A 14,963-nucleotide genomic window follows, 5' to 3' on the forward strand; every position below is an offset into this window, starting at 1 on the left:
GGGGCCCTTAAATTCCACTATATGATTTTTAGACATTTTGTTTCTCATGCTCAGTAAGCTTATGAATCTGCTTTTTTTCTCTCCAGGCAAGGCCTACCCTCCAGAGTTCTACTACGATACCTACAGCCCTCTGTGGCAGAACAGGCCCAGAGTCTACGGCTTCAAGCTCCAGTGGACCCAGATGAACCCCAACGCTGTGGACCGCATCGTCGCCTACAGGCTCGGCATCAGACAGGTAGGAACGCCGAGCACTCACCCTCCTGCCTGCGTGTTTCTTCTCTTTTTCTCAGTGTAACCTATGCGTGCATTCTTCAAATGCTGTTTGCACTGAAAGGTGTTGTTCAGTCCCACAGAAATCGGTTCTCGGGGAGCTTTTGTTACAGCCAGAACATGAGTTTTTAAAGCCAGAAATGTTGGCTCCTGGTACAATAATCGCTGAGTCATTGGTGTTGGTCAGCCTCTTTTTGACTTTTCTCAGGTGAATTAGAGACGTTATGTGCCACCTAAAAACCTCTCTTGTAGCCAATTTAAGATGGAAGTGTTTGCACAGCTTGCGTGTTGTCTTTCACTTGACAGCGCCAAATCTTATTCTGCAGTTTTTGAGGACGTGAATGAGCCTCTGCGGGGCCGGGCAGGATGACTAAGAATCTGTCTGTGGCGGTCGTTTGAACGAGTTCTGTGGTTTCCACGACGTGCTTCTGATTTTTGCTCTCCATCAGAGGCTCAGTCAGACGAGTGGAAGGGAACCCCGCAGAGAGAGAGAGAGCAGGCATAACTCCTGTTTTCCCCCGCTTCTCAAGTAAACTCCACAGATGACAGGCTGGTAGCATTGATGGATGGCATGGTTACATTTTCTCTCGTTGGCAATCAATGTGTACCTTCCTCTCTCTCTCCTCATGGCAGACTGGAGCACATTTTGTCTTTATAGATAGTTTTTTTGTATTATTTACAGCAGCAGGTGTGGCACCCACTTCAGTGAAATAGTGAACTAGCTCCATTAACGCTACAGATGTTTGGGTTAGCACGGCATCGCAGAGCTGAGCCGCCATTCAGGAGCCTGTTTGAAAAAAGAGAGAAGATGCATCAGAGAAAAGTAGTACATGCTGCAACGCAAAATCCATCTCAGCTCTGCTCAGAATTAGCGAGCATACCCTGACAGTTGTGTTTGCAATGAATAATATAATTTCATGTTTGTTTCACACTACACCCTCGAGGAATTGGAGCTTGAAAACACATTCTAAACCAGTTATGTTTGCGTAGCGCAATGATTTTTCTGTCAACTATCTTAGTCGGTCTGTTTGGTAATAAATGATCTTCCGCGGAGCCCATGTTTGCGCTTGGCAGGCGTTTCTCTGAAAATTTGCCAGGAATATGCATTTTCCTGTTTTCAACTGCAGTCTTTTTTTTTAACAGATTATAATGTCTGCGTCTGTGCTTGAACATTTCGACCTCTCTGCATTTGTTTATTAAAAAAAAGAGAACGTCACTACCACAATCTATGTTAGCAGACAATCATTTTTTGGGGCAAATTCATTTTTGTTCCACCTTTCTTGCCTTGATATCTCAACAGGGTACATTTTGTGACCATTATTTTCTTCCTCTGAGGCATAACAACCAATCTTCTATTGTTTTAAATGAAAGGGATTATTTGCCTTCAGGAGAATTCACTGACTTTGTCCTGGGCTTTGTGATACAGTATACCCTCTGTGATTGATTGAGTCTCAGCTTAGAGTATTGATTTAGACTGATAATAGGATTTTTGTTATGCCTGTTGGTGAGGAAGAGTTGTAGCATGAAAGAAGCAAACAAAAAGGCAACGCAGTGAGCAAGAGGAAATGAGTGAGAGGAAGAGAGAAAATGAGTAGGAGGAGATGCTCCCTGTGTAAATACACAAATACAGAGATACCCTCAGACTGAATGTGAAAGAGTGGTGCAGTAAGGAAAGCTTCGGCACGTGGACTACACCACTTCGATCTATTTATAGATCCAGCAGCAGCTCCCCTGCCATTCCCTGAAAATTGTTATCATTTCCTCGTTTGAATTAATGCTTAGAGCCGGTAGACCTTATGTCTCTGAAAGGGATTGCTTTGTGTTATCGTCCAGCGCTCCCGTGAGAGAGAGAGTCTGGCTGAAGGGGAAATGGGAAAGAAGGTCTTGCTAAAAGGCATCGAAAGGGTGAGAATCACAAAACACAAATCACCGCACCCGTCAAGGATGCAATGGTGAAGGTTTGACATCTGGCCTTGTTTTGATGCTACAGTCGGCTACTTCAAAGCCTCCTCGGCTGTCCAGACGCTTGATTGCCCGTCTCCAAACCCGTCTTCAACCTACGTCTTGCCATCTTGGAACTGCTTCTTCCGTCTCTTCCTCCTCCTCCTCCTCCACCTCTTTCGTCTTTTTCAATTGATGTGTCAAGTCAGGGTGCGCAGGCGGATCAATAGGAGCCATATATTTGACATGCAGGCAATCTACAGTAGATCAGCCTTCTTCAAACAATACACCGTCACTTTGATTATTCCTGTCTTACTTTTGGCTCCTGCCATCGCTTTAATCAATCCTGCTGTGATTTTGAAGTTGCAGTCGTCAAATTATTTTGAATCAATGTGGCACTTTGCCTCTGTGGGGAAAATTTGGAGAATGAAAGATAATGGGATGTAAACAGAAACCTTAATTGAGCGCAGACGCGGGGATTCGGTGATCATTGATGGGAATCAGAACAAAGGTACAACAATCCATAACCCAGTGAGCATGTGTATGATTCGAGACATCTGAAAACGTAAATGTTTCTCTAAATCAACATCTCAAACTTCATTTGATTTGCATTTAAATATATTTCATTTTTGATGTCAAAAGAATTTTAATATTTGCTTCCATTTTTTGTTGTTTTTTGGAGTTTCAGTCAGTGTTTGCCAAGACTAGCATTTAAGACCTCCATCTGCCTGGAGCTTTGGGACACACACACACACACACACACACACACACGCACACACACCAGTCTCCCTAGTTTTTCCAATTAAATATTTTTAAATCTGAAATATAAATATATATTTTTTTTAAACACCACGCGAGCAATGTGATGTGGGAATTTGGGAACAATGATGGCGTAAGATACAAACCCCAAGGCATCGTCATTCTCATGCTCCCATTATAATCTGCCATTAAATCCATTTGAACTGAAATATGGTATTATAGTAAAATATAACTATAGTACTGAGACCTACAGTATACCATTGTTTTTTTGAGTAGTAAGAGCATTTTATTCATTTTGTAAAGTAACAAAACTAAGAAACTATATGTAAAAAAAAAATGATCCAGTAATTGTGAAACATGAATGGTGCAGCTGATAGCAATCAGCTAATGCAAGCGCAACTTCAGTGCTCTGCCTGAACTAAAGCTTTGCTCTAGAAGTAGGACTTAAGTAGATGTCATGATGTCGAGCATGAGCATTCAGTTATATGTGAGATTGAGTTTTGGAAAGCTTTTTGGCTGTATTTGGAGATGACGTTGGTCAGGAATGTTGTAGGTATACAACACATTCTTTAGGAAAGGTGCATTAAATGTTCTTTAAAAGGTTTCCATGTGCAAAACACAGATTGATCAGTATTAGTTGTTTTAATAGACACTTCTGCATTTGCACCACTGCAGATATATATAATACATGAAGTAGTTTGTCATGTGTGTAAATCATTTCTGAATCTTACAACTGCCTATCACTGCAGACACACAACGGTAGCCCGTCTCTAGCATCTGCAAACCCCTCATCACCAATCTGCAGACATTAGCTAGACTGCCAAATATAAAAATATGTCATTTTTAATGTATCTGTGTGTGTCTATTCGGAGACGGCAGATGTCCTTTCTGTTACCACTGGGGAAAGAAGTTATTTTCAAACTCTTTTATTTCAATATCAAATGTTCTTGAAATGATACATCCTCTTTTAAAAGTGTTCAAACACAGCAAGACGTACGGGCCGGCATCGTGTAATTCACGGCTTTTGTTAGCTGCCACGCCTTTTGTTAAACAATTTTACTTCAGCACTAAAAAAAGGATAATGATAAGTGTTCCATCTGCAATTACCAGTGGCAGACAAAACACTCTATCTATTTACCTGCAAACTAATGGTGGTGAGAACTTGCACCCCATAATTGTGGATCATCTCGCCTCTTAAGTAATTACTTAATTGGTATTGTTCTCCCACACACACACACACACTTCTCCACTGCTAGCACACCTTCATTCACTCTATCTCTGTCTCTCTGTGCTAGTGAGAAGGGCATGTAAAGTCACTAATTGTGATGCAGAAGCTGTAACTTGCCTTTGTGCAGCTCTTCCCCTTAAACTGATTCTCAAGGATAAAATGTACCCTGCTTCTCATGTCTTTGCCCCCAGCGAATGCAGCAACAAACCCTTGTTTTGTCTCTTTGAATGTCTGAGGGGGCTGCATTGTGTCACAAGACAAGAAAAGCACAAGCTCATTTTGTTTTGTGTGATACCTGAGCTTAGTCACCTGAAGACAGGTTCGCATTGTGTGCTCAGCATTGTGCAAAGTCCAGATATAAAATTCCTGTCAGTTCAAGGTCCCTGTATAAAGGGGATAGCGGAACATTGTAGAACATGATTAAAGACAAAGTTTGAAAGAATGAGGCAATCGTGTACAGAGCACAAAGGTGTTGGCCGTACTGTACTCGCAAAAAAGCCTGTATAGTGCCGACTGAGGCATATCTTTAATGGAGAAAAGGAATCAGGATTTTTCTTGCTTCAGATATGAGAATATTCCTGCTGCTTGCTAATAGCAGTCTTTGAATTCAGAGGCTGGGAGGTGCCTTGAAAGTAAATGTGGCTAATGAGCAGCTAGCTGTCAACAGCTTACAGAGAAAAGACGTTTTTGTTGTGTTGCATTAGTGTTGGTGGATCATACAAATGCCTATAGACAAGGTTAATTGGCAGATGAGAGGGAACACCCTACACTGATGGCGAGGAGAATATATATGTATCCTGCTGTGGTTAATACAAACTCTTAATAAGAATTTTCTTTGTATTCTACATGCTCTCCTTCTGTGGCGATACTATAACATCTATAGTGCCTTGTGTTGTGTGTATTTTAGTTTACTTCAAATAAATGTATAAGTATTGATTATAGCAGCTTTAAATTTGTGGTGGTTACATTTCTTTTAGTGTAAAAAATGGAACTTATTCCAATTTCTGCCAACACAGGACCTAAAGAAGCGAATATGTTGGTATTAAAACTCTGCAAGCTTGAGTCGGGTGGGCTTGAGTTCCTCTAACCCTACAAAGTTGGTCTTTGAGATGCCCAAATGGTATGATTTGTAGTTGTACAACTTTATCCTTCAAGCCTGACCAACCTAGCTGCTTGCCAACACGTGCCCTTGAGTCCAAACCCAACACTGTCCAACTTGTGTTCTGTAATTAACTTGAGGTGTTTCGCGGACCTTCGAACCGTGAACAGAGTGACTAATCAAAGTAACTCAAAAACAAGGGAATTAGCCAGCAGCAGCATTAGTCTTCCTTTATCAATTAAATGAGCTTTTCTAGCCAGAAACTTAGTTCTGTCGTCTCTAAAAGAGGGATTGGCAGATTGAAACTACACCATCGAGGACAGGGGTCCCCAAACTTTTTGGCACCTCCCTTAAAAAAAATTAATATATATATATATATATATATCTTTCCTATTACTTCTCATGTATTTCAGTTTCAGCTGCTTCCTTGATATAACTAGTGAGCGCCTAAACATCCGGTTATGCAGATGTGGTTGACCGTCTCGGTCGTGTGCCAGCTGTCTAAGCGCATCATCCTCAAACGACTCCTCCTGCTGCGGAGCAGCATTCGATGTCCCAAATGTTTTTCTCGGGCCAATTATGTACAAGAATATCTGTGTGGTTACGCACGTAAGTGCGGAACTTGTGAGTGTTTTGTGGTGATTTTTTAACAATTGTGCGGTTCCTCTCTCCATCCAGATGGGCTTGCAGCGCTGGTGGGAGCAGGAGATCCCCGTGGACGGAGCAATCAACAAAGGAGAGCTCATGACACACAACCTGACGGAGCTCATAAAGCCTGAGTCCTACGAGGTGCGCCTCACTCCCATCACACGTTTCGGAGAGGGTGACTCCACCATCCGGATTGTCACGTACAGTGGTGAGTGCTGTATAGCTCCTGCTGCTGTATTTGAATGTTTCCACGTTCCGGCACTCGCTGTAGCCTTCTGGCCATGCATGTGGTTGCACAGGTGGATGAATTACAGCCACAGCTGGTACCGTTATCCTTCAGCTAACTCAGAAATAACTCCTAAATGATCTCCATCTTGAGTTTTTTATATTGACACATATTCATCAACACTGATGGATATCAAAAGTTCACTCTGGTATCACCAATCATTACGATGATCCCTGTGATGACGTATTGTGTTTGATATGTAGGAAGGACAAAGTGAACTCATTAAAATGATTTGAATTGCATCTAACACACGCAGTCATCAGAAGACAGCTTGACATCAGCTCGCTACGCTTCTTTGCCACTTTGATTAAATGCGGATCAACTGACTAATCATCTCTGCCGTGTGACCTTTATTGCCTGAGTCAGGTCTATTCTGGACTCGAGCAAAGTCTGACTTGTTTCTGCGCATGAGAGATCATCGTGGCATCAAAGTGTCAGATGACTGAGACATACAGTTCGGGTCACAAGACCAAACCGAGCCGGTCACAGACGAGTCGTGCTTTTCTTGACTCAGTTTCCCACAAAACAATGCATTTTTGGTGTGTGATTCCTTTGATTTTCTTTTGCCAGAGGAGGTAATTCATCTCATGGGATGTTTAGTGGCTTTTTTCATTTTTTATTTCAAATATTTTGAAAGGTCCCTGGCTTTACGAAAGCCCCACAACGGCCCCAGAACCAGACAGGACAATAACAAGTGTACTGCTGTCATATTGTTAATATATGGTTGATGTAGGTTTTGAATCAGGACTGTAATAGATTAGTGGCCAGAAGGAGAACATGAAGATGATGTGTGCTGTATGAGCAGGCCAGCCTGGTAGGTCCTTGCAAATGAAGGAACATTCTTCAGCCTGTTGGACGACACGCTGGCTGAAACACAAACACTACATTAGTATCCAGCAGTGCCAGTGGACAGATGCACATGTACTTGAGATGTGCATTTTCACAATCAACTGGCTGACTGTTTTCTGTCTATCGCTGGCTGCTTCGTCTTCCTAAGTTGTGCTGCTGCAGTTGTGAATTATTCAGTTTCACTGCAGCTTATCATGGCTGGTGAAAAGAGAATTGGAAAAGAGGGGGAAGAGAGAGAAATAAAAGCTTTCTCTGCTGTTATTCCTGTTGTAGTTTGTGATATTGTGTTGCCTCTGCCAAACCTTGAGTTGAATTCAGATGAATTGAATACAATTGAATTCAAGTCATGACAAATGAGACTAATTAAGACAGAGAGAGGCACAGAAGGGAAGACGGAGGCAGTCAAGTCGGGACTGAGAAAAAAAAGAGAAGATACAGAGGAACAAAGTAGGAAAAAAAAATGAAGACAGCCAATGCTGATGTGCGAATCGGCTGCCCAACAAGAGACTGGACTAATTATCACCCTAGGGCTGCTCTGCTCTCCCACGCACAGCGTAGCGTCACTGAAGCAGCCTCATGCAGGTCTGAGCAGAATCCACTCTGCTCACACAACGTGACCCGAAAGACATCGTTACTGACGTGAAATACAGTCCCGGCATCATCTCCATTACCGCTTCCCTTTCACTCTCACTGGGGAAACGGTAACCTGTGTGTCTCCATACAAGTTCACGGTGAACTGAAATGAATGTGTTGCATGCCGTTATGATGAATCAGTATGTTAGATTTGGGTATTATTCTATCTTTGTTTACAGAAATGAATGTGGTATTTTCTTGGAAGAAATAGAAATCCACCAGAGATGTTTTACTAAGCTACTCACATTTAGCACTTTCATTACAGGCAGACTTTTGTTGGAGTCGGAGATACTTACGTCAAAGAACTGACCATTTTTAACAAATGGTTCTACATATAGATTTGGCAGTAAACACTGTGATGTCTGAGGATTTAGCTGGGAATAATAAACACAGACATGTGGCTGTGGAGGGAGCTGCGGCGGCTACCAATGTTGGAATAAGTGCCGAGTGCTGAGCAGAGGTTTAGTGAGAACTGTTATGTGTGTGTTACGTGTGACTGGACCAATCAGCAACCTGTAAGTAGCCATTGGCAGCTACAGGCGCTGCAATAGCATCAGTTTTATCAGAGCTGGAGAGTATTTCTTCACTGAAAGAAGAGCAAAGAACAACATTGAAGGCTTTTCTTGATGGAAAAGATGTCCGCTCTTCCGACTCACTTCGGGAAGAGTTTGATTGACAGATAGTTCATCAAATCACCTGCCAAGTGTTTCTTTTAAAGTGCCCTCCCTTTTCCAAACTGTTTCCAATGACGGCTTCTCAGATGGTTCTGTGCAACAAATCACAGCAGGTTTCAAATATACAATGTGTTTAGTGTACTCGAAACTAGGGGCTGCACAAGTATACTAAATTTAATCGAAATTGCAATATAGCCTACTGCAATTTTCAGATCCCAAGAAGCTCAGAAGCTAATCATTTTAATGATTTTCAATGAAAATGAGAATAATGATCTAAAAATGATCGCTCTGTGTAAAAATAATTGCAGTATTTTTTTCTTAATCGTTACCCAGCAGGCATTGAAAACGTTCACCACCTGGACAACGGCTAGCATGACGTTTTGTTTCCATTCTCAAATATGGCAAAAAAAATGAAGGAAAATACACCGCTCTGCACAAACCGCCACTCAACCGTGTGCAACATTTTATTGTTGTGTATAATTTACTGGGGCATATGTTAATTTGTTTAATATGCTGAAAAAAAGATTCTAAAAAAGAATCTTTTGAGTTGAATCAGACACAAAAACAGAATACTTAAAGTTATAACCAATCATTTTTCACTCCAATTAACTCTCAGGTGTCAATGTGAGTGTGTTTGTCTTTCTGTCTTTGTCCATTTATGTGTGTTTGCATTGCAATGACGAACATGGTGCTTCCTGCCTTTCACTACAGTATATAGTCTCCAACTTCCCATGACCCTGAAACAAAAAATAATCCAAAGAAATAAGATAGGCGTTTGTTAGCTGCTGGGAGAAACCTTCCTGTCCTAGTTTTAACTCTCAGGCCTCTAAAATCCAAGTATGAGTGAGTTTCCTCGTCATTGCCCAATAGGCCAGGCGATCATTCCGATGCAGCACATAAAGCCGATGGTAGCAGCTTTTCTGTGCATTGGCAAGAAAACACAAAAGCGGTTATAGTGTCCCCAGCTGTAGGATGAAGGATGGTTGTGTCACCAAACTCCAAAGACGCTCTTTTAAATTTTGCTGCAGTGACAAACTTGGCATCTGTTTGGTGTTCCTCATAACACTAGTCTCTCTCTCTCTCTCTCTCTCTCTCTCTCTCTCTCTGTCTCTCTCTCTCTCTCTCTCTCTGGTTTCCCCCAAAGTGCAGGATTTAATGTTTATGCCTCGCGTCAACCTGCACAGTGGTGCGGTAAAACACTGCCGTTATTTCTTAATTTTCCATTTTTATGCAGCTGGAAAGTGACAATGCGACATCTTACAGTGAGATGCCTGTCCTCAAGTCAAAATCCACTAAATCTCATATTAAATACAGTCCTCTGCTTCTGGTGATGTCTATCGCTGCCATACCTGAGGTGTTGGGGTATTATTATTATCCGGCCAGCGGTGGTTCACTGTAATCCCTGTCTGAGCTTTTGTTCAGTTCTGGGCTCAACTCTGTTTACCTCAGAATGAGTCACAGTTTTTGAAATGATATCTTATGATTTTTTCTTCTTTTTTTGAAATACTTTGGCCTCCAGCCTGTAACAAAGGGTTTGTGATGGTGGGCAATATTTCCTTGAAATAATGTGGGATTTTGAGTTGTTGAGAACATATAGAGGAGAAGGTCGATACGAAACAGCTAACTTCAGAGCGCATCTTCCCAATGCATTTTCATTAATAAAAGATATAGCAATATTATCATAAGTGATATGATATGGAGCCCCTCTCACTGTTTCTATCAGGCACATGTTTGCTCGCTATGTTTACTAGCAGTCGCTTCTTTTTGCTTTTTGCACAATGTACGCAGACGCCCTCTGCTTCCTTTTCTCCTTCACTTTCTTTTTGTCTCAATCCCTCGACTTACTATTTAAACAACGGCAAAGTCATCCACGTAGAGGACCATTGGGAGATTCACTTGCTCGGATCAATGTGTCACACGTTAGCTGATGCAACAACAGGATAACACACAGGAGATTATTGGACATGGGCTGGCTGTGTTTGGGTGTGTGACACTGCAGGACCAGTGCAGAACACTTACATCCTCTGTGAGGCAGCAACAGTTTTCATTAAAGGACACAGTAGTGGGATGTCGCTCGTGTTATTTCTTGTCTTGGCGACATGAAGGGAAGATTGCTGAATGACATTTGCCCACGCTGTTATTATTCCAACTGATGGTTGGAGCTGTAAAGCCGTCACAGGGCTTTCTCAGAACGTCACGGCATCCACCCAGACCCCCCTAAACATGATGGATGGGAATCTTAGAGAGCGTGAATTATATGAGAAGCCGGGCTGCTGTTGTGTTTGAGGACACTTGGCCTCGGCCGTGGAATTGTCTGCTGCTTTGTAATGCGGCCGCAGGCCATGTGGGCAGAGAATCCAGCCAAGATGAAGTCAGTGTTTGTATCCGGAACGGCCTCTACGGACCGCTGTCCTTTGGCGGTCAATGAGCTCACTTTGTGTTTCAATCAAAATTAGGCAATTTTGGATGGAATGCAGCCATGCGTCATGCAACAGTTTGTTTTGTCCTCTGAGGTGGAAAAGTAGAAACCAGAGGACACGACCTTTCCTATGAGATGTCTTCAAAGAAGTCCAACGAAAAAACTCACTTTGCTCCACGTCACGATCACCGGGACTGTTAATCTTAAGAACGATCAAAATTACATTTCATCCTCGGTCATTATTTGAGGCTTTTGTTGCTGGAAGGGAAAGCAGAGCGCTGCAGCACTGAGATAGAAATAAGACATTTCTTTAAGCCCTTACACCTTGAGGGCTTTTCATACATTTTTAGGCGAGTGCTTGAGGTTCACTAGTTTTCAGGAGCTACAGAAATATTCAAAGACAAGGCTGTAAAATAAAAGAAATGCTCTTAAATGGATGAGCCAACAACAGAAAATTATTTTCATAACTACAATCCTGAAAGAAAGAAGGGGGCAGCAGTAGGGATTGGGATGGGGGAGCTGCAGGAAACGGGAGGTTGAGAGTGAAAAAATAGAGTTTTGTCAGAAAACTCAGCATCCGTTTCACAGGCCCGGGGCTGTAAGTTGTCATTTAAAACGTTTCCTCTGCAACAGCCCGGATGATTTCCTCCCTCTCTGCAGACGTTCGTTGCAGCAGTGCCAGTGTGCAGCCCAGCGTAGATTCAGTAGGATGCAGGTATTTTCAGTAACATAAGAGATTATTAAAGCTATTACAGTGTACAGCCTGTTCTTCCCACACTCGCGGTGAGGCTCCAGCTGCAGTGTTGCAGTTCACTGAATGTTTTATATGATTCAATTGGAAATGCAATGGTTTGTTTTCTCTCTCTTTCCCCGTCTCTGCGTGTGCCTTTGAGCTTATTTCTCTTTTCTCCACACTGCAACTGAACAAGTGGACGCACATTTCTATGAACCGCAGAGTAATAAACAGAAATCACTACCTCTTTCTGCTTTTAAAGAAGACCGATTCCACCATCCCCACAGCGCTTCCCCGCTCTTCAGTACATGTTTTCCTTTGTAGGAGTGATTTGTTATTACTCACTTTAATTGGTTGGATTCAAATCAATTCCCCCCCGTGAACAGCAGGGTTTCATAAATCACGCGGCAACATAGTTTCGTGGTAAAGCTGATGTATCGCATTTATTCAGCCGGTCAGCAATCGATCATGAAAATGCTCATGAATCTTCTTGACAGGTTAAATGGTATTTACTCTGCAAAAAGTGAAGTGCCGACTAACTGGCTTGTTGCAACTCCGTGTGATACCCTTGACCTTTCTGCGTTGGCTGCGGCGGTGGCCTCTGTAATTATCAATGAGGGGAAGCGGTGAGCCGCGGTTAGGTGGACAGAATGCAGAAGGAGCTTTGCACGTGTTTCAGTGGACTCGAGTCATCAGCGCTCCGTGTGAAAGTGTCCATAATGGCGCCGTTGAAAACACAGAAAGAATCAAGGATGTTTAAGGGAACATGATTAGCACACACACACTTGTGATTATTACTACTTTTTCTGATTTACTGGCTTCTAAATGGAAGTATAAATTAGGCTTAGCGCTTTAAATGGAAGTCACCTTGAACAAGAACATCAGCAATGTCGGTAAATGGCAATAATGATAAGCAGTTGCGCTGTAAGCTTATTAATGTGGTCAGGCTGGTCTTCCTAATCCCTCTGTCTTTTACATTTGATAACAGGCAGAGAACGACTGCTGTCACCTTTTCAACTTTAAATCCCAGACATCTCTCTTTCTGTCGGCTCAATAATAATTGCATTGCGTGTGTGCCTGCGGATTGCTTCCTGTTTAGCGATGTTTGCGTTTTACTTGAACGCCGTGAAAGCAACAGAGCTTGATGAAGATGGAGCGTGTACTCTCTTAATATGCTTCCAGCGTTTTAATATCACCGGACGGCATTTTCCAGCCTTCCCGTGGGCCTCTTTCGTTTTCCTTTTATGACAGCAGAACACTGAGCATTGTGTTACACATGCAGACTTTCATGAGCGCTGCGCCTAAACAGCAGATGACAGCAGGACAAAAGTTGAATAGCAACTACTGCTGTGTGCATGCTTGTGCTGTGTTCTGTGTGACCTGCGGCAGAGATCATTGTATCAGCCAAGCGTTTTTTAAAGCGCGACAACTTGAGTGCTTGTTCGGCTGCGTGCGCCTTCCGTTCCCTTTTAAGAAGTATTTCACGTATTGACAGACGGCTAATATATTCTGTACTAATGACTGTCCCTGGCCTTTCTCTTTCACAGCTCCCATCAACCCTCACCTGAGTAAGTAACGTGCACCTCACTTAGCATGCCTCGGCAGAGGGCGAGCTCCTTCTGTCGCTGCACAGTCTGTGAGAACAGTGAGGGGGATTCAAAGTAACTGCACATCCTGTAGAGATCTGACTCACAACATGTCACACTGCACTGGAAGATCATTCTAAGTGTTCTTAAGTAGTACTAACTGAGGTATGATGGAAGAAAAGTGAGACTTCTTTTAGGAACTCTGAGTAAACCTTCATCAGACATGTTGAGAGCTTTTAATCTCCACAGGACAGTGTGCATTTTAGATGGAGTGTATTTGCATGAGATATTAGCTTTTGTCTGTGTGTGTGTGTGTGTGTGTGTGTGTGTGTGTGTGTGTGTGTGTGCACGCCCTGTGCTTTGTGAGCATTACTCCTGCATGCATCTGCGCCGTATGTTTATATCCGTTAATGTTTAGTCCCGTTTATGACACATTTCATTGTTGAAACTTTACAAATTCACATTATCCACGCCTTGAGAATCCACGCTTAATCATTGTTTGCTGTGCTGCACTGCGCCGTTGTGTATTGCGGTTTATTTATTTGAATAGTTATAGATTTTGGTGGGTGTTTACACAAACATTGCCAACATAATAACAAACATCCTAATCACCAACATCATTATCCAAATCCCTGGAGGAAACTATCTTACCTGCACGCCTCCTCTTCCTCCCTGCTTCCTCTGCCTCTCCTCCAAATCCTCCTATCTCTCCCAGGCACAGAAGGTGAAAACATTTAGTTTCGCTCACAGTGGATGGGGGGCGTTAGTGTCTGGCACCCGGAGCTAGACCTCCATTTAAATCTGCATGCCTATGAGGAGAAGAGTCGAGAGTGCCTGCAACCTAGCCCCCCTTCCTCTCCCTCTCCACTAGTCTATCGCTTTCTCTGCCTCGCAGCATCGCTGCCCTTCCTCCCTCCCTTGGTCCATCCACCCACACTCCACCTCAGTCTATGTTACCTCCATTACCTGAGTAAGAGCAGCGGATTCTGCTCCTCTCAAGGTCACCACTCCAAACTGCTCCCGGCTACATTTTAATAAATCAATGAATATTTATCAGAACACACGCCTGCATCCAGAATCCAAATGCTCTTTTTTTACTATCTCTTTGAGGACTCTGCTCAGCAGCACCGTGTCCTCTGGTTCGGGGTTTTGCTTTGTTTGTTACATGGATTAAATGGGGGGGTTCTGACTCTGTTGATCTTGCCGCTACCCCCTTCATTAAACTGAGTGGGTTAGTTCCCCCACGCGTCTAACTATACATGAGTGTATTTACTGTTAGACATTCCCCTACATATGACCCATCATAACACTGCGCTACAGATTTACCTCTATTTTTTCCTTAAAGGGTGATGTTACTTACAGTGTCGCTCCCTCTCTGCTCACTCCACTAGTTTAAAAATTGCAGTCGAAGGGGCGTGGAGGGCGACAGAGAAGAGGGGGGGGGGGGGGCAGTAGCTCCATCTGTACACCCACTACAGAAAAGATGGAGAGTGATTGAGAAGGAGGGAGTGGGTGTCAATTTTTAAGACTGATTGCACAGAGTCCTACTTGTGGGACACTACAAAACATCCAGCAATCGTTTATGCTTTCAATCTTTAAAAAAAAAGAGTTACTCTAAATTATTAGCAGTATATATACACGTTATACTACTTTTTCAACGTCAAAAAACATGAAGAAAACCATTAATGCCTTTAGAAATCATGGGTTTAGTGTTTCCAACCTCTTTCGCGTGATATTTGTATTTGTTTTTAATAGTATTTCCTAAGTCAGGGTGCGTGGGTTTGTGTTTATTGAATACTATCCACCATGCATTAGTAGTGGGCTGTCATGGTATAGTG

General features: G+C 42.8%; 1 protein-coding gene across 1 annotated transcript in view; it reads left to right on the top strand.

Annotated features, from left to right (window-relative positions):
* LOC306710996 (MAM domain-containing glycosylphosphatidylinositol anchor protein 2) overlaps positions 1–14,963 on the top strand; it is a gene marked incomplete at its 3' end in the record, with an annotated part of 152,364 nt that overhangs the window by 125,470 nt on the left and 11,931 nt on the right. Inside the window, exons 11-13 of the mRNA XM_079179762.1 lie at positions 87–235; positions 5,976–6,153; positions 13,087–13,107. Coding sequence (XP_079035888.1) covers positions 87–235; positions 5,976–6,153; positions 13,087–13,107 — 348 coding nt within the window. The remainder of the gene's footprint in view (positions 1–86; positions 236–5,975; positions 6,154–13,086; positions 13,108–14,963) is intronic.

This window comes from Pholis gunnellus (genome assembly GCF_910591455.1).
Source record: "Pholis gunnellus genome assembly, chromosome: 19".
Classification (NCBI taxonomy): domain Eukaryota; kingdom Metazoa; phylum Chordata; class Actinopteri; order Perciformes; family Pholidae; genus Pholis; species Pholis gunnellus.